The 25,463-nt window shown below is 39.0% G+C and overlaps 1 protein-coding gene across 1 annotated transcript; it reads left to right on the top strand.

Moving 5' to 3' along the window:
* The first annotated feature begins 13,532 nt into the window (after window positions 1–13,532).
* C3H8orf88 (chromosome 3 C8orf88 homolog) lies at window positions 13,533–24,816 on the top strand. The gene is given in 5 exon segments (XM_086609451.1): window positions 13,533–13,620; window positions 14,447–14,517; window positions 18,459–18,543; window positions 20,196–20,302; window positions 24,778–24,816. Coding segments are annotated over 5 exon segments (390 nt in total).
* The last annotated feature ends 647 nt before the right edge of the window (window positions 24,817–25,463 follow it).

The raw sequence follows: 25,463 nt of genomic DNA, 5'->3' as shown, positions 1-25,463 counted from the left end.
AGTGCTGAAGAGGGCTGAAAGAGCCTACGGTGCTAGTTTGTCTATCTTTCTTACTTAGGAGTAAGAAAACAGTACTTTACATTCCTTTTAACATAAATGCACACTACTGTTATTTTGATGGAAAGTTCTAATGAACTAGAAAGCATGCTTTAAAAAATATTTAACTTACTTAACTTTTCCACCCTCTTTAAGAGCTTTGATTACCTCTTATTTCTGTTTTGATGCTTGTAATGTCAAATATTAACCTTTTAGAACAAAATTTTCTGTCCCAGTATGTGTCTCAGGCGTATTTTCTGTGCAGTTTCACTTTAAATAGTACTGTTTTCCCAAGAATGAGAGCAGGGGAAAAACTGTTTATTTGTTTATGCTTAAATAAAACCACACAGCCAGAAAATTCCAGCTCTCTCTGCCTCATGCTTTGGAGCAATTTGGCAGGATCAGTTGGCATTGTATCAGGCATGTTTTCAGCTCTCCTGCAAAAGTGAGCTGAAATATGGCTGAGTGACGAGACTTAGAAAAATTTCACCTATATGTTCTCAGCAGACATTTGTTAGAAGTAGTCAGCTAAAAATCTCAGAAGATCTGCTTTATACTGGATATCTGTTTCCTCTGACTGGTCCAACTGGTACCTTCATTCTGGAGGTGCAGGAAGTACATAGGGCTTTCCTGTAACTCCTCCTTCTACTATACCTGAAAGAAGAAAAGGACTGCCTCCTCCAGTACTGCGGACTGTTTTGTTTGCAACTGGGCAACATGAAGGAAGGGGAAAAAAACCAAGGAGTGTGAGAGTGAAAAAGCAGCTTGGGTGGGATAGTGATACAAAAACACAGGCAGAAGACACAGTCCTCCAGAGTCAGACCAAGGAAGAGGAATAGAAGAAATCACACTATGGAAAATAGTGTGGAAAAATGATATAGAATAATATATTTTTAATATATATACACTATATATTATATTTATATTTTATATATCTTTTGATATAAAAATATGTAAAAATGTGGAAGAAACGCCTAATTTTTTAAGAACATTAAACTCTGCTTAAGCCAACTTTATACAGACTGCTACTTTTTTTTTGCATGGTATGCCTTTTGGCATAATGTTTAGTCCACAGAGGATTGCAGCATCCCTGAGAAGATGCTTATAATATTCCCAATTGTTATCCACCTGACTTCGCAGCAAAAGGATGATGGATGGAGAGAACCTTGGCTACGAGCTGGCCTTCTGGGCTTAATCTTTGATACCGCCACTGCCTGCACAAATCTATCCTGTATCAGGTAATGGGAGCTGGAAGACCTGTAGAAGCAAGGCATTACTCTCTCAGGTTAAGAACGGACTTGTGGTTTCTACAAGTTCCCTCCATCAGCACTGTCCTATGTGACTGAGGGACCTTGGAGTTCCAGGCAGAAAACGCCTTGAGCTTGACAGCACCCAGAGACATCCTGCATGTCCCAGGAAAAGGGGGAGATGATAGAAACTTTAGAGGTAAATCCACCCCCAAAGGGCCAAAGCAACTTGGAAACAAGCACTACACAGGCAATCTTAATTTTTGTGGTTTTTAAATTATAAATGAGTAAATGTCACTTACAAAGCTGTTGCATTTAATGTTGTATTTATATTGTCTAGACTGGCCACTGAGAAGCTAATGGAGCTAAGCAAAATTGTTAAAAATGCATGCACAGTACAAAACAAAAAAATCAGAGCCTGCTATGAAACAGCTTAGATTTTCCTTGGAGAGCTGGCTCTCACCAAAAAAAAAAAAAATTCTCATCGTTGTTATGCATCAATCCTAAATTTGTGTGCAGTCAGCCCTCTTTACCAGCCCTGACAAGGTTGATGAAATCCTCATCACCATAAGCATCTCTCTGTACCTACTGTCTTACACAGTGCGAACATGAGAACTGTCCCCAAACTAATGAATTTTACCCTAATTAGAAATACACTAAAGTGGTCGCATTTACATATTGCTGAACAGAACAGATGCTGTAGGTTTCCTGAAAAATCACTAGAATCTGCGTTTCTATTCAAAATACTTCCAGTTTTGTTTAAAATGCCCTGTCGCCAGTATCAGAGGTGATAACGCAATAGACTTCATCGACTCGTAGGCTTGCGGAAAATTAACGCCTTTTGTGACTGTTAGTGAAAAAATGACATGGCCTTACAGATGGGTTTTTCTTTCCAAATTTGGAAAATATAATGTAGCAGCTATTATTGGTAATAAAACTTCAGATGTACAAACATGCTATCGTTTACTTTGTGAAGGCAGAAATCGTGTAGTCGTAAGGCACTATATAGTTCTACTATATACAACTACATCTATGGCAGGAAGGTCAACAGAAGTCCTTTTTCCCAATTACCAAAGTAAAATTAGTGACGATAAATCTTTTTTCTTTATTTTAAAGTAAAAGGCAGAAAACATGATCTATTGAGTATGTTGTGATTTTTAAACCAATTAAAGCAGGGAAAATGTTTTCTGCAGCCCTTCTGTTTCAACAAAAAGTTCTCACAAATTAGTGCGATTGGCTTAAAAAAAATTAAGTAAATACTTTTCTATTTAAAGAAATCCAAACTGAAATCTTGGGATGTAACTCATTTTGGGAGGGAGTAAATGAAATTATAGACAGAATATATGAATCATAGAATATTGTAGCCGCCCCTAATTCAGGCTTTGTCAAATGCACTATTGAATTTTTCTACGCTTTTAGCATCAAGAAGACAGAGGAGGTCAAGAGCGTGGAGAACTCGATGTCATGCTTCACTGCATGTGGGAAAAGCAATGTTTCTGTCACGCACTGCCAGCTGTGCCACTGCCCTCCTCCAGCCCAGAGAAGCAGCCTGGCTCGAACGGCAGCCAGCCAGGAGCACAGTGACAGGAGGAAGAACTTCCAGCACTGACAAAAAAGACGGCGTTACCATTGCACGATTTATAATCTTGTTATGCCCAAACCAGCCCATGTATTTTTAATACAGCATTAAGTGTATTGGACTGTTGCTGATACCGATTTGATTTCTGGGAGTAGGCAGAGGAAGAAGAAAATGATAAAATTGACAATTTTAATGTTTATGTTTGCGAAATTTAATTTACTTCCCTACTAGGATTATCTGCTTTTAGGTTCACACTTGTAAGCGCACAGGCTGGCTGAGCTAGAAAGCTTGAATGGAATTTTCAAATAACAGCAGATCCCAATCTTAGCTTGAAGCAAAACCTTGGTGTGAGCTGATTTAATGGGATATTTATGTGAGCTGACTGAACGCTAAGTTTCCTATTTCATTATTACTGATGGAATCTCTGTCATTCTTCTAAGTCTATAATCTTTTCTAAATTGATGAGGAGTAGATGCTTTAATGAATATAACCATTCCTTTCTCTTTGATACTCTTTTGAGTATCAAATATTGATACTCAATAGTATTGATACTATTTTGAGTGATACATTTTCTTTTAAGTACAGCTATCCATAATGTAGCTTCCGTGATGGTCATATTGCTAACTTTGCTGGGATTCAAGACATCAAAAGTTAAGTTTTAATTGTCCTGCAAAAATGGTATTCCTGAGAAGAGACTGATACCGCTGGAGTCCTCGGAAGTCACTTTCCAGGAGTGAGATCAGACTGAACAACAAATTCCCGATTTAGGGCAGCACATTCTTAATGTTCAGAATGGGATACTAACATCTGTATTCAGCTTTCAAAATGTGCGTATCTGCCCCAGATTTGGGGCGGGGGGAGGAGAGAGGGTCGCAGCAGCTCACTAGTTGTTTAATTTCTCATTGCAACTCATTTTCAAAAGGTACTAATAGACTTTGCTGAAGAGCAGATGAGGAGGCTCCTTTCAAAATCTCAACTTCCTAAATGCTTCCGTGCTTAATTAAAAACTTTGGATTAAAAACGAAATAAATCTGGAAATGGATTATATTTGTTGATTAAACTACAGTTGATAAGTTATTTTAAAAACTATTCCAGAAAAGTTCAGGTTTCTCATAAACCTTGGTTTTAATTGGCAGTGGTAGTTAAAAGACAGCGTGAAAAGTGAAATACTTGCCTAAAAATCTTTTCTATATGTACAACCTCTGAGGAGGTTTTTTTTTCTACATTTTATACACACAGAGACTTTTTTTCAAATTTCTTTCACTACACTTGTATGATAAACATTAAATGGATTAAAGCTCTTCGTAAAAATATTTATCCAAAAATATTTTTTAAAAACTAATAATATAAGCTGCGGTAGAAAAATATAAAATAGAGAGATATGAGGTACTGGTATAAATTTGTTTCAGACCCAGGCAAAGTATTACTGTAATACTTTTAAAGTCCTAGATAATAAGATTTATAAATGAAAGCAAAGGAATACCTGCAACTACCTTGTGGGGCCAAATGCCTCTTTAAGCATATGCTCAGACAAGACTGATTAACGAACAGCATTTCCTACACAGAAATGAGAATTTTATCTAATTTTTTTTTATGTTACATTTTAGTTTTAGTAAGATGAATCTAAAATCCTTTAGTTTTTGCCGGTTAGGGGGCCACGTTCCGTGCTTATTCTCAATAACATCAAAGACTTCAACTGTTCATTTTGCAGGCAGTTAATTTCTTTTTCCAATTCATATACTGAAAAAGAGACTATTGCTTATTCAAAAAATCAAATTAATTTTGATTCCTGTGGTGCTTGAACGGCTTCAGTTCCAGAATAGGCTTCCTAGGCACTATTTTTGCTTTTTTTGTGTGTTTTTTTTTAATTAATTCTATGTTTGGTTAATGACAGTGACAGTTCTTTTGTTTATGCCCTGCTCTTGTTCCTTTTTCTCATTTGCTGTTTGCTGACCTTTGCTTTTTCCTTACCTTTGCCAGCATTTAAGAGGCAGACAGTAAATTACAGGATAAGATCCAGAGCATCTGGGTAAGAAAAACCAGCTTCTTGGCCAGAACAACCTGCTGTCCCGAGTTACGTAAACAGCTGAAATTTGATGGGCCCATTGCTACAATGAAGGGGCAAGCTTAGATAACTGAGAGTAAGTAAACAATGAGTATATTGGAGCATAAACTACACAGTTTCTGGCTTCTATTAGCAGGGTAATCTCCAGTAGGCAATGCCAAGCCAAGCTCCACAAGGCATTAATTTTCCCTTGTTGCATCCCAGTGCAAGTCTTCACTTGCCAGAGCCTTCCTGCTTCTGGCAATTAGTCCCTACTGCTAGGAGCCCCTGCCCAGGCAGGAGTTATTTCACTAGCTCTATCAAACTGCTATTTCTGGTGGAGGAAAGGCAGCTGCTAAGTGCACAGATGATACTCCCAGTGCTAGAGTTTCTTCCCTACTCCTCTTAACTGCTGTTTCTCAGGTCACTTCAATGCGCTACCTCTGTTCTCTCGTGCTAGTCTGCATGGCAAGAGATTGCAGTGCCACGCAGTGAAGCACAGAATGATGTTCTGACGTTTTTGCCGTTTTCAACAGCACAGACAGTAGCCAGGGAATCTCTGTGCTGTGTGCATGCTCCAGACTCTGTTTTAGGACAAGGCTATGGCTCGTCCGCTGCCTCTTCCAGAGGGAACAGGGAGCGTGAACTGCAAAGAAGCTGCAGTAGTTCTCCCTGTCCTTTTCCACCATTATAACATCTGCTGGACATTACATGAAGCGTTATCTGCCCTGCAGTATACATACAGGTGCAAAGACAGAAAGGGCTGGAAGCGCATTTGCTGTACAAAGCTTTTAAAACCCTGATCCACACGCACATAGAAGAGCACGGAAATGGAGACGACGCATTACATACTGCAGAAAGATCAATATGTGCTAACGTTACACCGACTGCTGCCTTGATAGTTCATCGTTACAAGCTGTCAGATATACACTACCACCTAGAAGAAGAGTGAACTGACTTAAGACAGATACTAACGTGAAAGCCATAGAAATATTAACCGCTTTCTCTTATAAGTAAATTAAAATTTAAATGGAAATATAAGTAAGAAACTTTATTCTTTTACTTACAAATCAGAAAAAGCATCTAGAAAAAGCTCAACAAGGTCAGATTTATTCCATTTCAATATGTGGTAATTTGCATTTAGTAATTTTACAATAATATATTTCAAGGTGACAAAGCAAATCTGATTTTCCAGGGTGCATGACAAGGGATTAATTTACAAAGGATTAATTTTCACTTAGGTCATTCCTACCCTCATATGTATATACACGCATCTGAGCACATAATAGCTTTATTATCTTGAAATCGTATTTCCTATTTGGCATGTAAACTGAAATTGTCAACAATTTTGATTACCATTTTTCCCCACAGCCATGACATAAACAATTATCACAATCGAGAAACACGAACGCACAGTTTTAATGTGTGTAATTTTTACAATCAGTATTCTTATGCACAGCTAATACGTGTTTCCTTGTGTAACATTCCAAGCTTTGGGTTTTTTTTCCTGTTATGTTCTTGGTCCTGACTTTTCTATTCCCATCTTACTGTATATTTATTTATCAGTACAGGTTTTGGTGGCGTTTGCTGAATCATGCTGATTTAGTCTGTATCTAAAGGTAGCAATGTCTTAGTCATAAGACACTATAGATACTCCTGATATTAAAAACTATGACAACAATCTCAATCACCATAAGAACTAAACCTAATTCCCATGACTGACATACTGGAAAGCAAAATTCTGCATTATGTTGGAGCATGAGCTAATTTCTCTCAGAGGCTAACTCCAGCTTATATAAAGATTTTTAGGTCTTGAAATTCAACTATGATAGACATATCAGATGTAAGAACTCAGAGTAAAGGAACTTATATAAAATAGTAGGTGAAATTCTGGTCCAAACCCAGAAAAAAGGTGCAAAACTTGCACTAAATTCATGAAGCCATGATTTCAAAATTCTATTCTCCCAAAGCAAATCGAACTCTTCCAGGATATTATTATCAGCTATTAAATGTGTGTCTTTCTCTGTGCATATATAAAAACATATGAGAGAAATATATGTGGTGCTTTTTTAAAAAAAATACGTCTACTACTAAGTGAATGTGTACAGAGATTATAAAACTTCGTTGTTCTGAGTAATGATAGATGTGGATGAATTTTTATTGATTGATTCATGTAGGACCAAAAATCTTTCCTAACTTCTCTTTCTTGTTAATACAAAAAAGTAAGCAAACTGCAGGTATCTTTGTACTCTCTGGCATCCTCCTTCATCTACAAAGTTAGTTCATCAAGCTGTTAGCCACAGTCTAGCGGTTTTCCTTCTCTAGGGATCGACGGTCCCATGGCATCTTCTTCCACTATGCAATGCAACCACAGCAAAACAAAATCTGAGATGTGCCCTCGACATGCCAGTTCCTTCAACAGAGGCACAGTTTCGCCTACCAAAACCGAAAAGGCAGCTCTGAGAAGCATGCCATGCCTGTGCTGGTCCAGGCAGTAAGAGCAGACCTTGCTACAGGTTCTATGGGTGTTTCTGCCTTTTAATTTGCTGGAAGCTTCTGGGATCCCCTTCGAGAAGCAGGACATGCAGGTGTTTTTTCAGAGCCTACAGTATAAGGCCAGTTGAAATTTTGATGTCCAGTGTCTGCAGTTACTGAGAATATTCAATTCACACATCCTGAAAGCAGTGTTCAGTTCAGGTGTGGTAATTAACCTCTGCAATTCGGTACTGCCATCTCTCAGTGACGAGAGATGAGCAAGGCAGCCTTCCTCAAAAAAAAAGTTTAATTTTGATATATCTTTTATATATTTATTTATACAATTCTTTTTATTTGACATTTGGGGATTTTTTTAGTACTTGTATGGTGCCTTTGAGCCATTTCTCCACATTCGCAGAATTCAGAATTTTGAAGAAAAGTGTTGAGAATCTGTTATAATTAATGATACCGGAAAATTAATTTTAAAGAAAAGTATGAAATCTTAATCCATGGGAAGCATGACAGTTGATAGAAGTGAAATAAGTTTTGTATGTGAAGAAAATATATTTGCATAGATTAATGTATCTAGTATTATATGGTCATAAACATTCAAACCCATTTTTAGTTACACGTGGTATGCACTAAATACAGCAATAGCTTCCTACTTTTAATTCAACAGTTCCTCTAGTCAAAAAGAACAGCATTAATGCTCATCATTAATATCCTGAATTCTCAAATCTATTGAAAGAACAGCATCAGTATAGTAAATAGCTTAACTGCAGGAACCCGCAGGGAGTAAAAAAAGCTTTTGCTTTATATCCCGGTGCTGCCATCACAGGACAAGTCACTAGTTTAGCTGAAGTAGCCACTTCACAAACCTACACCCGAAATACTCTGTGTGCACACGTACACATTTACATGTAAATTCTTGTCTCTGTTTGTTCTGTTGACTAATAAAGCATATAACATTGCAAATAATGGTTTTTTGTTTGTTTTGTGATGAAATTACTTTGAAAATGGCTTTAGGAAGAAAGATGTCTCCCCAAAAAGTACTGCTAAATAAATCACAATTACATATGCAAACAGGCTAATTTCATTTGGCTGCACAGCTGAATGACAAATTACAGGGAAAATGGCTTTTTAAACTCGCAGCTACAAGTCTGCCCCCAGGCTGACCCAAGAGTCTTTTCATTTCAGCACAAAGCCATTACTTTGCTATTAAGTGTCATCCATTACAAAGCGAAAATCATGTGCAATTGCAATTACAATTACATGGTTATTTAGATGTGCAATTGCTCATGTTTACACGTGCAATATTGATACTGTCTTTCATAAATGTTTTATGCTTTCCTGAACCATATGTAGTAAAGGGAGTAAGTGTGACTGTGTGGCTTTCTGCAATCTATGGTCTTCAGGAGCACAAGCAATATGTTAAAAAAAAAAAAAAAAAAGAATCTCTCTGATTAGTTTGCAGAGTAGAAAAAGCCAGTTGTGTTGGGGGTGGGGTTTTTCTACATATATGTGTTTTGTTCACACAGAAATAAAACCTGTAGTATTTATATTTTGCTGTATGTAATAAATCTCTCTTGGCTAGACCTGTCATTAGCTTTTTAAATTAATTATTGTATCTATCAGGTATTTGTGAGAACACCAGATTATGATCAAGTTATGTAAGAACATCACCAATACCAAATGAAGTAGAAATTTCCAGTAGGGTAAATACCAGCACCAGGCAAACTGGGAGGCAATTGATAAGGTGGAAAAAATGTTAGCTTATGTTTTCATTTCCCACAAACAGAGCAGGATTCTCTCCAGGCACAGGCAAAGTTGCTTAAGGCAGCAGGTTGCTGGGATCTGCAAAATGGCTGCGGTCCAGTGCTCCCTCTGCCTACGCCAGACTGCTGGAAAGCTGGCCTTTCTGCTCCTGCTAGTATTGCCAACTCATGGGCAGCAGCATGTGAGGTGATAACTATGCCTGCTGGGACAGTCACTGTCCAGCCATTACCAGCCCTAATATTCCCATCTTCCCAGCAGGCCCAGAAGTAACAAGCTTTCAAAATACCTGGCACACTCCATTTCTTTTCTCTTGCCCTATTTCTGCTCCTGCCCCTTCTCCTTCCTTACATATTAAAAGCAGCAGCCCAGTCTACAGCCCCTATGAAATATACAAGTGAAGTTTTTTATTGTTTGATCTATCCTTAGCATACGGATGCTACAAACCTGCAAAAATACTGGAAGGATATGTAATTCTACATCACTGTACATGATATCACTTTGATATGTCAATCACAAAAAGGGCTGTGTTGATCCTGTGAAAATCTGGTTTTCAGCACCTGGCACGCTTCTCTCAAAAACCACAACAGCTCCATGAAAAAACGTGCCCTTATCTGAGTTGCCCCATTGACTTTCTTGTCAGCAACTGTTCTGGAGTAGCAGCAGACATTTATGTGCACTTACATATTAATAATTGATAATTAGTGCTTATTTAGGTAAGGGAAATGGTTGAAATGAATAGGGGAGTAACAGTTTTACATGATAATGTGAGAATAGATGACGGGTCAGGAGAAACATGTATGTCTGAGTATAAACTAACTCACTTGGGAGAAATTACTTCAAACTAGACTTTAAAAGGCAGCAAGTGGGTTAGCGAGCATGCAGATGTCTGCAAAAAGAATCTGATGGTGCATCATGCGTGAACAGTTCAGGAAACTGAAGGCCCTGATGAGAAACATGACTACGCTTTGTGGAACAGAGTAGATCTAAGGACAAACAGACTTAAGTTTTGAAAGAGCAGGGAAATCTCATTAACTACCAACAAAAGTAGAGAGGAAGAGTATGTGGAGGAGTGCTTTCTGTTCAGTCAGTAAATCACCCAGACACAAGCTGACTCCCAAATTGCACTTTTTCTGGGCATTGCAGTGACGGAGAGCAGGTATCACGACAGCAGGTATCGCGACGAGGGACACGAGGGATGTGCCTCAGTGAGCGCACAGCCCGCACCGCCCCTCCATCACACCGACCCCCGGTCACACCGACCCCGGGCTTCTCCCTCACCCTGAGGAAGGGGCTCTGCCCCGTAACACAGCCGAGTTTCCTACAGTTTGTGCCGCTTGTGCACTAGCTGCTATTTTTGCACTAAGAGGTGACATACACTTTAATTATTAAAAAAAAACCACCACCCACAAACACCAAGAACTTCCCCCCCAAAAAAAACACATCACCACAGAGCACTCAGCAACCTGAAACGGCAAAACTTCGAAGGCAAGCGTGAAAGAATCCACCAAAGATCACTTTACAGACGACACCACCTTTATTTCTAGTCTCTCTCAGTCCCGACACAAGAGGGAGCGGCGGCAGCACCTCATCTCGCCTTCCCTGTTGCCTCCCTTGGCAGGGCCGACACCACCCGCCGGGCTTAGTACCGCACCCTTCAAGGCTGCACCCGCTCCCCAAAGCACAACAGGCAGCGGGAACACAGCGCACAGCCCCGCGAAGGGACGCAGAAGACACCCCCCCCTCCCCGCCCCCCCCACCCCCTCCCACCCCCTCCCACCCCCTCAGGCTACAACCGCCGCCCCGACCGCTCGGCGGCGCGGCCGTTAAACGGCCGTTGGCGCCCGACGCCGCCGGGCACGCGGCTGTGGCGCGAGCCGCCGCGCGAAGGCCGGCCCGCCCGCCCGCCCGCCGCTGAGGGAGCGCGGCGCCTCGCAGCCCGCTCGGGGTACGGGGCAGAGGCGCTGTCCGCGGCCGGGGAAGCCGCCTCGGGAGGCGGTTGGAGGTGGGCTGGGGCAGCCCTCGGGAGCCTTCGGCCCGAAGGGGGGCCGGCGAGCGACGAGGTGGCAGGCAGGAAGGCCGCAGGCAGGGGAGGCGGCTGGGCCGGGCCGGGCCAGGCCGCCGCGGGCCGCTAGGTGCTGCGCAGGGGGAGGCGGCTCTGGTCAGGCTGGAGGAGAGCGGCGTCGGGCTGTGGTAGGCGTTGGGGCCCTCTGGGTGAAACTGCGGTGCCTCTCTGGGCAGGGGGAGATGGTCAGTTTCTGGTTCCTCATGAGCCTGCTGGGCTCAGGGGATTTTTCACAAAAATTGTTAATTCTCTTTCATGTGTTGAGGAAACAGTCTTCAAAAAATATGTCTGATGAGCTCTCGTAAGCTGCTGTGAATGTCCAGCTTGTTAAGATGCTCAAAAAAAGATCACAGAGAAATACTGCTAGGCCCAGTTGCTGCTGCAGAAGGCTTGCTTTCTGGTGGGCAGGTCACCAGTCCGAGTAACTCCTGAGAAGCAATGTGGTCTTTGTAAGGGGGAGGTCCTAGGTACAGGAGGTGCCCCTGCAGCGATAACCTCTCCTGGAAGCAGTTTGTTTCTCAGCTATTAAGAGTAATTTGTCTCCACTTTTCTTTATATTAGTCAGATAGAATACTGTATTAATCCAGAAGGTTGGGCTCTATAACTTGTTGAGATCTTTTCTAGCCTCTGCCTTCAACTTAAAGGAGTCAATAGAGGTGCTAGAACACTGTACTTGATTTCAGCCCTGCCCAAACTCCCCTCTTCTCCTATTCTGTTTTGCTTTCTTTGGAAGTGTGTGGTTTCTTAGACGTCCTCCTCATGGAAATTGGGGGGGGGGGGGGGGGGGGGGGGGGGGGCAAAATACATTGTTTTGCAGGTTATTTTGTTTTCATAAACAGGAGAATGCTTTAAAAAATACAGGCATGTTACAGTTTAGAAGGTAGCCAATCTCTTAAACAGTTTTTCCTGTTTCTAAAAACTGCATTTACAATCAGGGTATGGAGGAAAACTTTTTTTTTTCAATCGTTTGATGCAAATATCATTACTGCATTGCTTTATGCGGAAATTTAGTATGTAGTATAAATACAGTTTAAACAAGCATTCCTAATCTGCATAAAATGAATTATATAATCCATGTCAGTATTCTCAGTTCATTCGCCTGCAGGAATTTTCATTGTTGCTTTTGACTACAGCTTTCCAGTCTTTCTTTTTTATGTTAAGAAGGTAGGAAAACCAGAGAATCAAACCAGAACTTTTTTCCTAGCTTTAGTTGAACTGTAACGTTCGGGCAGTAACTGTTTGACAATTGCTTTCTAGACCTGAATGAGTTCAGACTGGCTATATTGGACAATTGTTACTTAAATATAGTAAAAGCTTAGTGTTCAAGGTCAGAAGATTATAGCATAAGTAGATGATTTTTTTTTTTCCTATAATGCAAAGACCAATTGAAGTGCGGCGTGATACTGGATCGTGTTTTGAATAGCCTAACTTCTCTTTTCTGTGCCATACTGGAATTGGATAATAAGCTCTACAGTTTTAACTCTTGTCATGATAGTTTCCTTTGAATCTTTTTTGTTAAAACAGTTCTTCTCTTGTCTTGTGAAGTCTCTTAGAGAAAACAGAATTTAAGTACCATTATTATTGTGTTGGTGATTGTTTCTGCTATTCTTTTTCTCTAAAAGAAGCTGAAGTTCCTTCAAATAATGAAATCTTCCAGTTGACAAAAGAGATAGGTATGAGAAGGAGAAAAATTAAGATACAGATATTAAAATTAAGGCATTAATACTGATAGTTTGCTTACGGTGGGAGATTTGTCAGCCCAGCACCACCTTAGCTGTTTTGGTGCTTCTAGAGCAGCTAAACTGAGTGGGAAGATGCAAAACTGTATTAATTTAACTACAGTAGATATTAAAAAACAATTATGCAAGTTTATATAGATGTGTAAGGAACTTCTGTGTAGATAGCAGACTGCAAAGTATACTCTGATGTTAATTAATTAAAACCCCATTTAATTAAATTGTTAGAAAATACGTTCATTTCCATCCTGCATCCCCATCTCCTTTCTCCAAGCGTACAGACAGACATACAGGAAGAAATTTTTTTGAGAAGAAGCTAGAGTAGCTTGATTGGAAGGACAAATGGGAGAGATGTCTGATTCTGTATTTATGCAAATTTTATCCAGCATATTCTATCATCTAAGAAAACTTCTGTGTTAGGTTAGGCTTTTCTTCTTTTCCTGCCCAGATACTAAAATATAGTATATCCACTTGTCAAATGCAACTAATAAGTGGTAGATAGACTGTTCTTCTCACTTAACATCTGTGTGTGAAACTGAATGCTCTGTATTGATTTCTGCTGCTTTTTTAAAGAGTAATGCTTCAAAATGTTAAAGGGAACTAAAAGTTTACTGGTACATCTCTTCAGCCAGCACGACCTGTGAATCATCTGTCTTCTAAACAAGGTGAGTAGCATGGCGAAGATACAGTTCATTTTGCCAAAGCTTCAGCTACTTTTAAGGAAATAACAAAGATGTGTAAGGTGACTTGGAATTTATTTTTTTTTTAAATGGTTTTGTTCAAACTGCAGTGATGTATAAGTATCTTGCCGTGTGTTGATCTTACTTCATCATCTTTGTGATAAAATCTTGATTTTAAACTACATTAGGTTTATGCAGAACTCTTTTTGGGGGTGGTGGTCTGACTCAGCATCTGAAATTCTGCCTTCAGAAAGCTGGATCAGGCTTCTCTGTTAAATTTGGATTTCTTGGGTTAGTTGACTACTATTGAAAACATAACATAGTTTAACGAATAGATTCTTGTTCAGGTTTTATTGCAAGTACAATATACTGCACTGTACCATTCTTACCTAGCCTTCATACAAGTTTAAAACAAAACAGCCTCACAAAAAAGTCATGCAGTATTTATGTCAGGTGCGTATATTTTGGGTTTGTTTTTAAATCTCTGTATGCCTTTTAGATATTGCAGTATTGCAGCTATTATTATTGTTAAGTTAAAAATTTTTGGTGGCCAGAGAAACAGTGACAGCAATGATGATGTGGTCAGAAGCGAAGTGACATGCTGAATTTTTACTTTGTTTAAAATTCATGTAAGAAATGAGAAATGGTGCTATGGTGATTTGGAGCTTTCAAGTTTTGAATAAGTGCTCGTATAATCTCTTTGCAGTTGGATTTCAGTAATGTTTTTGTGGCGAGCATCACAAAATAAAAATATGAAATCTATTTAAAATAATTCTTTCTTAATGTTATCTCTTATCTTCATCAGCATCAGCCATTGCGTTAAACTTTCAGACCGAATTACCTAGCAACACTGAAGTATGTTTGCAGAGTAAGGTTGACAGGGTGAGTATTGAGTAAACAGTAGATGACAAAGTTGATGGAATGTGTTCCTAGAGTGCTATAAATTGGAGATCAGCTGATCCCTTATGTTACTAGATGAAAAGTAACTGTATTTCCAGCTCGGAATGTCCTTGATTCTGTATGTTATAAACCAGCAGTCTTAGAAGTGTTAAAATGAGGTAGGAGTTTCAGGAATGCCTTTCCTGATATTTACATGCACTAGTAGCTGAAAAATACATCTTGTGAGGTATTTATTTAAGAGTCTTCTGAAAGTCTGTGTGGCATTTCTTTAGTCTTCATTGGATTTAAGACAACTATTTTAAACATAAAGTACACATATTCAGTCTTATTATGTGTAAAGAATAACATTAGAAATATATTTTTTTAATATTTATTTTTGTTAGCACATGCACAAATTCATTTGAGGCAGCAAACTTCACAAAACTAGATAATTAAACAGTTTCAATGCATTCTGTAGTTTTGTTTCATTGACTCTGGTAGACCAAGCAATAAATAGGCCTTAGTGTTCAAAAAAACCAGAAGCACTCTAGTGCTTTATTTGCAGAAATACTTGGTTTTAGACATGGCACAATGTGTCTTTCAAACTTGAAATTGGTTGTAACTGTTTGCTGCAAAATGAAGTTTGTAGTGTTTTAACTGGAATGCTTCATGTTTCATAGTCTGAATTTGATATTCTGTTGATGCTGATTTAAATGTTCTTCAGAGGGTATTGGTAGTTTTAGGGTTTGGGGTTTTTTTTTTGAGATTAGGCCAAGTGTCCCTTCATTTTTTATTTTAAAAGAGATCTAATAATCCTGTAGTCCGTAATTTCTTGTATGAAGCATGTGGAAGCTACCTTTGACTTTTTTAAAGATCAAGATGTTGGCTGCCTATCCTTGGTCACACATAGGGGAATTCACAGTTACGCTTGTCTCTTGAGCAATGTGTGTTTAGAAGAACAAACTTTTCCCTTTTAGAATAGGCCTGCGGTCAGCAACGTTGTAGCACTCAGTTTCATCAATATTTGGCTACTGGTAGGTAGATACTGCATTTCTTTCATGTTAATGTAGCTGTATTTGTTTTTTTTTTTTAACTTCTTCTTTGGCTTAGGATATTGAGAAGGCTTTTTGACTGTCAGCTGTTTCATGGGTACCTCCAAATACCAGCCGATTAGTACCCTGTGAACTTGTTGATTTTAGTTGATGGACAGCGTTGGCCTGGAGGCTGGCATAGCAGCTTCACAGAGTATTTTTTTAAGCAGGAACGTTCAGTAGCTAGTTCTGCAGATACTGAGACCTGAATGTGATGATAGAAAGTTGTCTGTTATTACTCTTTAATGAATCTTGCCTAACATTCTGTGTTTAAAAAGCATCAGTGACAATACGGGAAAGCTGTGCAGTGTTATCCATTTGCTCTTTGGCTCCTGATGATGGTGAAATCATGTCCCTCTTCCTGGAAAAATACGTATATTTCACTTCAAGAACATGTTCTTCAAAATTGTATTTCAGGGGCTTTAAATCTTACTGCCTTTTTGGCAAGACAGTAATAGTGCTCTGTACAATCATAAAACTTTCATTATCTTCCATCCCCTTTTCTTCCTCCTTTAATATATTTCCTTTTACAGAAGATAAATGATCACACCACTAAATACACTGTAAGGTGAAAAACAAAAACAACTGTTGACATAACACTTAGTATTGCTAAAGGAAACCCAACTTTTTACAGCTTTTTACAACTTCTTATACCAGTCATGGTCTTATATAGCAATGGTCTATTAAAGAGAGAATAAATATTCAAGTTGCTGTAGGTTAGGATACAGGACATGCAGATTGCTTTTTGGAATGCTTGATGAACAGTGAAAATTTTAAAAAGTAAAGCAGACCGTATTTAGAATCATAGAATCATAGAATGGTTAGGGCTGGAAGGGACCTTCAAAGGTCATCTAGTCCAACCCCCCTGCAAGGAACAGGGATATCTCCAACTAGATCAGGTTGCTCAGGGCCTTGTCCAACCTGGCCTTGAACGTCTCCAGGGATGGAGCATCCACCACCTCTCTGGGCAACCTGTTCCAGTGTTCTACCACTCTCATAGTAAAAAATTTTTTCCTAATATCCAACCTGAACCTACCTCCCTCTATTTTAAAACCATTACCCCTTGTCCTATCATAACTGGCCCTCCTGAACAGCCTCTCCCCATCTTTCCTGTAGGCCCCTTGAGGTACTGGAAGACCGCTATAAGGTCACCCCGGAGCCTCCTCTTCTCCAGGCTGAACAGCCCCAACTCTTTCAGCCTGTCCTCATAGGAAAGGTGCTCCAGCCCTCTTATCATCTTCGTGGCCCTCCTCTGGACCCTCTCCAACTGGTCCATGTCCTTCTTATGTTGGGGACTCCAGAACTGGATGCAGTACTCCAAGTGAGGTCTCACGAGGGCAGAGTAGAGGGGGAGAATCACCTCCCTCGACCTGCTGGCCACGCTCCTCTTGATGCAGCCCAGGATGCGGTTGGCCTTCTGGGCCGCAAGAGCACATTGCTGGCTCATATTGAGCTTCTCATCCACCAGTACTCCCAAGTCCTTCTCCTCAGGGCTGCTCTCGATCCAATCACCACCCAGTCTGTATTTATGCCTGGGATTGCCACGACCCAGATGTAGGACCTTGCATTTGGCCTGGTTAAACTTCATGAGGTTCTCACAGGCCCACCTCTCCAGCCTGTCAAGGTCCCTCTGGATGGCATCTCTCCCTTCCAGCGTGTCGACGGCACCACACAGCTTGGTGTCATCGGCGAACTTGCTGAGGGTAAAAATTGATTATTTGCCACTAACTTTTATAAATTTTAAAAAATAGGCGTTAGAGACAGAAAAAAAGTCAACTCTGATGAACTAGGTTGTTACAGCAGGGAAAGAACTGAAGAAGAATCTGGCAACCAAATTCTCCAAACTGCTTCATGCAGGTGTTTAGTATGCACACTTAAAGCTGCTTAGACTTAACAGGAAAAAAGAATCATCACTATGGCACAGCAGGAGTGCTGGTCAGTATTAGATTGAACTCTGAGTAATCTAAGGAACAGTGAATTATAGTATTAAAACTAAGTTCTGAGGAACTTACAGTCTGAACATTCTACTTGTTAATCTTAGAGAAAGTGAAGAAGAGCCACTGTTAATAATGACCACAGTGATAGTGCTTGTCTCTAAGATGTTAGCCTTGATTTTTGGTCTTGGTGCTTATGAATCCCTTTGCTAAATGAGAGAATCTATTTCTCTTTTGGTCTTAAGGAAAGTCCTTCCTGCCTTTACTGTTCCCCAGTGTAGCAGCTTCTGTCTGTGTTCTGGGTGAGATAGAGAAAAGAAGGTTATAGTTGTGTTCTTTTTAAAAACTAGCAATAGCACTGTAAAATTCTGTCTGAAAGATTTCTGTCTCAAATGTGCTTACCTATACTGCCTTGTACCTTGTTTTACATACAAAAAGTATTCCTTTTTGTATGTAATCAAGAGTAGCAAATGTTCTACAGGTTCAAATTAAACTTCTCAGGCATTTTACCTTACCAGTATTCCTGTTTACAGTTTACTGCAGTTATTTTGCAGGACCTTCATCTTTCAAGTTAGAGGTGCATCAGCTGTTAGAAATAGCTACAGTTCTGACTACAGTTTAGTTTGTGCAAGACTGTTTCTTTCAGACTATTCTTACACTGTAAAGACTGATTCAATTGCAAGGAGTAGAAAAAATGAACAGAACCCAGTTTTCTTAATGCACATAAATATTAATTGTTCAAAATCTTGATGACTGGTGAAAGCAAAATTGATTACTAAAACTGTGCTACAAACTGTTATTTTTAACTGAGAACGTAGAAACATACATCCTTATTTTAATATGTTTGAAGGAAACAAGATGCATAACTTAATTTTGTGAAGTATATAAGAAAATGTTTAACTCTTTCCTCCCAATTTAGGTATCTGAAATGACTGACATGAAGATCTTAACTCAAACTATGATGTCCTGTCAACCAGGACAGCATGAATCAGAAGCCAAAAAAGGTTAAAATATTGCATGGACATCTGTGTCAGAGTTGTATTTTTCTGGATGGAAGACAGTTGAACTTTGAAGAGATGTGGCCAGCAAGAAAGCTGGAAAGGGACTTTTTTATAGGGCCTGTAGTGATAGGACAAGGGGTCTTACAGGAGGCCTGTTATTCCTGAAGGAAAAACTTCTTTGCCACCAAGGACCAGAAAGAAAGTTTATCTCTTCTTTGCCTAATTCCTTTCCTCTCATTTCTGCTCTTCTATAAAATAGCAGCTTGTTGTGATTTAGCCAAGCCGGTAACTAAACACTGTTCACTCCCCCTCCGCCACCCCCAGGGAATGGGGAAGAGAATTAAAGGAGAAAAGGGAAGGAGACTCGTGGGTTGAGATAAAAACAACTTAATAATATATAGAATTAATAATTTTAAATAACAATAATATATGAATACATATACATAATGACAATAATATCTACAAACAAATAACGCACAGTGTGATTGCTCACCACCTCGTAATCAATGTCTGTCCCGTCCTGGCAAGCAATTCTGAAACAGGTGAGTCCTGACACTACAATCCCACATGAGTAAGAGGCCCAAAAAGAGAATGAGAGAGAGAGAACTCCGAGAGACTGGGAGTGTGAGAGTGAAAGCCCTTGGAAGATAATTCCTGGAAAAGTAAGAGCCCATCTTCCTGGTCAACTCTCCTCTATATACTGGCGTGATGTTGCATGATATGGAATACTCCACTGACAATTTGGCCTCAATCTTAATTAAATTCAAAACATAAGAGAAGTTCTGGGCCTTTTGTCCCGGCCGTGTTCTCCCCTGAGCTGTTGTGCTCCTGCACACTGGCAAAACATGGGAAGCTGAAAGGTCCTTGATGTCTCAGCACCAATATAAACATCAGTGTGCTATGAACATTCTTTTGATAACAAATCCCAGACTAAATCCCAAAACAGAGAGCTCTTCTAGCTGCTAGAAAGAAAATCTCCGTCCCAGTCAAAACCAGGACACAGCTTAAATACCGACACGGACAGACATTATATCTGAGGCTATGCTGGAGTAGAAATAGTGGTACAAACTTGAATGATCACATGCATGTTCTAAGCAAAGCCCCTGACTCTTGTTTCAAAACTATTTCATTGATTTTAATCCATTCAACAGTTTGCATGCAGCAGATCTCATAATTACTTTTACTGTTGAAAGAAAACAACTTAATAGCTCCAAGAAAAGAGACAATCAGTTTTGTTTTCTGTCTCATAGAAACATGGCCCACTTTGATGTGAGGTATAAACAGATTTTCTTCTAGGGTTTCAAGACCAGTTTATAGTGTTTCTGTAATTAAACAAGATGTAGGGAGTCTGTAGTATAAAGTTCGATTTATCTTTTTGCGTTCTTTTGTAGAAAAACAACAAACTCTTATTAGCTTGGAATACTCCTCAGTATTTACTAAGTCAATTTGGTAAAATTAAAGTGAAATCCTATGTGATATACTACAAATTGTCCTGATGCAAGGTCAGACTTAAATTACTTCTGTTTTTAATACTTATCTTATATTCCACATGCAGCATTTCCACCCTTCTATAAGAAACCAAATTGGTTCTCTGAATTCCCAACTTTAAGGCTTTAAACAACAATGTTGAACTTAGTAATTTTGTATATTCACAGAAAGGATCAAATACAGCAGAGATTTCCTTCTGAAACTTTCAAGTGTTTCTCTCTCTCAGAAGAAGCCAGAGTTTCTTCCTGATCATCCAATTGTACTTGAAAAGCCAGTAAGTGCATTTTTCATATTAAGTGAAGCTATAAAAACAGTCATGGAGGTTTTGACAACCTGTTGATAGGAAACATGTTTCTTCAGACTGGCCTGCCAAATTGATAAAACCTTCAAAAGGCAGATTGTGCAGTTCAGCTCTGTTACTTTTGTACGTAACTTAGTCAGTATTTGACATCTTACTGTGCAGGTACCATATAAAGGAAAAGGGTTTTTTCTTTGTTTACAGGAGAAAGATCAGGTGTGTTTCCAACTTTAAAGTCAGTATGAAATCATATTAAAGCTTTCTACTATGAAATCACAGTACATAGCTTTGGTATTCTATGTGAATTCCACCTCTGTCATTTCAAAATAAAAGAACAATCTTGATGAATTTCTGGCTTGGTGAAAGTCTGATTCCTGTGTTAAGTTGTCCATGCATCAGAGTCCACTACAAAACTATTAATGAGCTTAGTGCAATCTGTGTTATCATTATCATTCTGTTCTGTAGTGTTGTGGAGAACTGAATAGAAATGAATGTGTAGGATATCCAGGAGTGCCACCTTAACCATTGAGATGAAATAATCCTCAAATAATTTGTATGCTAAGAGAAAAAAAAATCTGATGGTTCGCGTTCCACACACAAAGTGTGAGAAATGTTCTTGGGTAGAAACATTATAATATCAAATCAGGCCACATACGAAGCTGCTTTTGAGGCTATTGAGGTGTAGTTCTTCTGGAAATAGGATTCCTATCCTGCAGAAATATGTCCATATGACTACTGTGTTTGCCATAATTTGAGGCAGTTTTAAACACTTAAAATTTCTATTGTTTGGGAAGAAACAAGTTTAATACATGGCAGTAATCAGCCTTTCCTGATCATAGTTTTTACATCTTTCTGTTATATTTATCCTCAAGATAAAAGCTTTACTTGTTTAAAAACCTGCCTGCAGATAGGGAAGTTTAAACTCTTGAGTTTCCTTTCATTTCCCCTCCCCTCTTCCTTCCTGTCACTTGAGTTTCTAAGGGAAGCAAATTTTTGATGCTACATACACTTACACATGGTTATGTTCATAGGCAAGGAGGACCTCCGCAGAAACGGAATCAGTGGATGAATGAACTCGAAAATTGCTCATGACATGGCTAAATTGCAAATAATTTGGGGAGAGGGAAAGAAGGATAGTAAAAACTGCATGTTTTAAACTTTAAGAGGTTGTTTTGGATCTGGAGGATCTCTGTCTGTAGGATGATGTCATAAGTGTATCCAGTTATATATAGTCTTGTCTTTGAAGTAGGAGTACCCTCATTGTTTGTGAGGCCTGCTCTTAAAATCTTTCCTCTAATTTGTGTTAGTCGTACTATGCAAGTCCTCACCTGCATATGCTAGTTTATCATACAGATAAAAAAGCAGTGAGTTTTGTGATTCTATTCGGCTGCAAAAGGGAATGGGTAAATTACAAACCCTTATTAGTCAGGATGTTGTGTTAGAATAAAGTGTGTCACTTCGCTATCAGTATTGGTGTCTTAAGCACAAATACGGACGGTTGAGTAGGAAGCGAAGGAAAAAAATCTGTTCTCAGTAGGAGAAATCAAAAGCTGGTGAATTTGCTGTCTGATCTTGGAGTTAATGTTGAAAAGGGTATTGCAAGAGTAACTGGTCTCATTACTATGCAAAGGTGGTGATATTAGCTTACCAGCCATACTTCAGAAGTTAGTTCCCACATTATAAGTATGAAACTTGGTTAGTGATAGTCTGTATGTTTTTTTCTGAATTGGCTAGAATAAATGTTTTACTGTTAATACAAGATAAAACTATCCATTGTTGTATTCTGGTGTTGAATTTTAGTGTAGACATTTAATTTTTAGTAATTTGAGGTTTGTTTGGAGGGGTATTAACATGAATTAAACGTATAAGTTCTTGGGACATGGACTGTCCTAAGATGTATTTTGTATGTCTGCATGAATATAACAGCTTGCTTGTTCATTAAGCAGTTAGCCTGTTGGATAGGAAGAGATAAAAATTACCATTGTTTCCAAGAGCATTGTAAGATCTCAGTTCAAGTAGATGAACCTTGTTAGAAATCCCATTGGCATATACTGAAATTAAAATTTTATTTATGGGATACATGAGCCCTACCGAAATAGTCACATTCTATAAAAAGACTGAAGCAGTTGGAGTTGTTGAGTTTTCCTGTATGGGAATCCTAATATAAGAATCTGTCAGTAGAATAGAAGCTGAATCTTACTTACCCAAGAATGGTTTAGACATGACTTGACCTGTCATTTAATGGATCTTACTTTTCAGGTCTTACATGTTAGTGTGAAAAGATACGTGTTGAATTTCAAGAATGAGGAGCAATAAAACACGTTTCAAAATTAGAAAAGAAAAATCCAATAATTGAAAACGTTCTGTGGGACGAAAACCTGCATGTTTCCTCTTGTGAGTTAGCTGCATCTCTTGGGAAACATTACTAGTGAGACTTTCATGAAATACAGGACTGATTAGTCAACATGAAAATAGGAGAGGCATCTGTTCAGAATGCAGGGTTCATTGGTGTGTAGCTTCTCTTAAATCAGTGACACTGAATAAGCAATTTTTCTATCCAGGAGAGCGTTTATCTCCAATGAGAATAGTCCTGAATTCAATATTCCATAAGACGATTGAGCCTGTTACGGATTTTACTTAATACTACTTATAATATGTAGATCGGAGGAAAAGCATTTTGGCATTTTTGACCATGTAATCTGAGAACGCACCTGGAATCCAAAAAGTGACGATAAATTCAAAACTAATTTATCCAGAAAAGGCTGTGATTTCGGTCTTCTTCAGGTGCAATATGGTGACATCGGTCTGTCATGTTAAATTGCCTGCTTTGTGTGACACCTGGGTTATTGAGACCAGATGCCAGAGTTTGAGCGTTCTGCACTGAAGCAGAGAACATGCTGATTAATAGTGGAAAAGCCTATAGGACAAGTACAAATAGCTTTAGTTTTGATGCAAACCATGTTCCCAGGTGCTGTTTCTTTCTAATCTGTTTAGTGATAAAACAGAATTATAATCTACAGCCTTGTTTGGGGTTCCTTTTTGCTTGTTTGTTTTTCTTTCCTAAGCATGCTTTTGGTAGCTTTTAATGAATTTTCCCAGAATCATTTAGTTTGGAAGGGACTTCTTGAGATCCCCTAGTCCAACCCCCCTGTTCAAGCAGAGTCAGCTGGAGCAGCTTGCCCAGGGTCATGTCCAGTCAGGTTTGAATATCTCCACAGGCAGAGACTTCACAATGTCTCTGTGGAGAGATTGCACACCTGTTGCAGTGCTTGGTCACTCTCACAGTGGAAAAGCAATTGGTTTGGGGAGGCTGTGAAAGCTCTGTCTCTTTCATCAGATCTTATCAGATGTTCCCATTAATTAAAAATAATAATAATAATAAAAATCTTCCTCATGGCCTTTGTGATTTCCAGAAGGGTAGGAGAGATGCAGACTACTTTTAAGGACATCCTGTAGCAGGGCTAACATGATAGTGAGACATTATCTGAGTGTTGCTGTTCCTGAGATCTCTAAGGTAAGTGCTGAGGTGGATTTCTGTGCAGTTTGTGGCATCCTAATAACAAGTCATCTAAAGGCAGTAGTCTCTTGGTAGAGCAGTACCAGAAATTATAGTGGAATGTTTGTGTCCTGATGATATAATTGTTCAGGACTTGTTTTTCAGTGGAGTGTGCAAACCCACTTAATTTACTTACACTGAGCAGTAAGTGGTTTTCAATTGTTCCATATCCATCCTCTTTTCTCTGCACTTTAGTTTCCTTTCATGCAGTAGATTCTGTTGTTACATGGGAAATTTCGGTGTGTTGATGGATCACGTTAGCCATTCTCTGCGTAGAACCAGAAGGATCGATGAGATGAAGGTGTAATTGAATGATGCTTAGAAGAGGCAGGAGGAGGCCTCCAAATAAATTTCTAATGAGGAATAGATAATCCTACAACAGTCAGTGAGCTTATATTTAGGAGCAGGTGATTGTCAACAGTTTGCTGCTGAATTGAGTATTCAGGTGGTTCTTAACTCATCTTAAGACTTCCCTAGTTCTGAATTTTTGCAGTCACTGCTGAAGTATATGCACATCTATGAGTGAAAGCTGTATTTTCAGATGGAAAAAGCTTCCTAGGGTGACTTGTACAAGGGAGATGTGTTGTTACAGTTAGCGGGCTGTGGTTGCATATGTCTTGAAAGACATGGGGGTTTTTTTGAGATGTGGGGATCAGGGCTGCCTATACATAGCTCAGCATTTGAACTGAACTGATATTACTGGGTTGACAAAGTCTGCCAGGAAAATTTCAGGTTAAGTCTCTATGATTAATGAAAGTAGAACTATTTGCATTAATGAAAAAAGTATATCAAATTGTTAAATGTACATGGAGTAGAAAAAGTTCATAAGCAGACCTGCGAGAACTTGTTTTAAATGATCTCTTACAACTGAGTAATTAGTTTGTTTCTCTTACAGGAAAAGAGCAACCATTTTATTGACATAGGTAAGAAGTGACAAGTTGTTTGAAGATGAAAAATCCATTGATGAAGGAGCTACATATGATGTAGATCTTTAAGATTTTTGAAGGTACTTGGATGCCTACGGATGAAAGTAGGACCCTATGATACGTACGGAAATGCCTGTTTGTTCTGTAATTGCCTGGATGCTTTAAAAGTCAAAATGTTAATTTGTAATGCCTGAGATGGTAATACAATTATAGTGAAAATAAATAATTTTACGTTTTGCTGTGACAGAATTTTGTCCTTGAATTGTCTTCGTTATGTAGCCATATAATTTGTCTGACCGTAAATTCTAAACCAGTACTTGACTGGGGCTTTTCTCCTGCTCTCACGTCTCTTCCTTAGCAGTAATAAAGGAATGACAAATACTGACTGTGTCAAATCTCAGATGTCTTAGGGTATGTACTCCTCTAGCTTATATTTGTATTTAATTTTTTTTAAGCTTCACTTGCTTACTTTCTTTATTTGAAATCTCCATCTTAACACAAGACGTTCCTTAATATTTTCTAGATACATACCTTCTTTCAAGGTACGAAGTCTCTTGCTACTAACAGTTTCACTAAATGAGACATCATCTCTCATCATGGATCAGAACAAGAGAACTGTCTATGCATTGCATTCTTTGGAGTTCTTTGTAAAGAC

Source organism: Tauraco erythrolophus, chromosome 3 (assembly GCF_009769465.1).
Source record: "Tauraco erythrolophus isolate bTauEry1 chromosome 3, bTauEry1.pri, whole genome shotgun sequence".
In the NCBI taxonomy this organism is placed as follows: domain Eukaryota; kingdom Metazoa; phylum Chordata; class Aves; order Musophagiformes; family Musophagidae; genus Tauraco; species Tauraco erythrolophus.
Note: the sequence above shows the minus strand (reverse complement) of the source record. Positions and strands in the feature narration are given on the sequence as shown.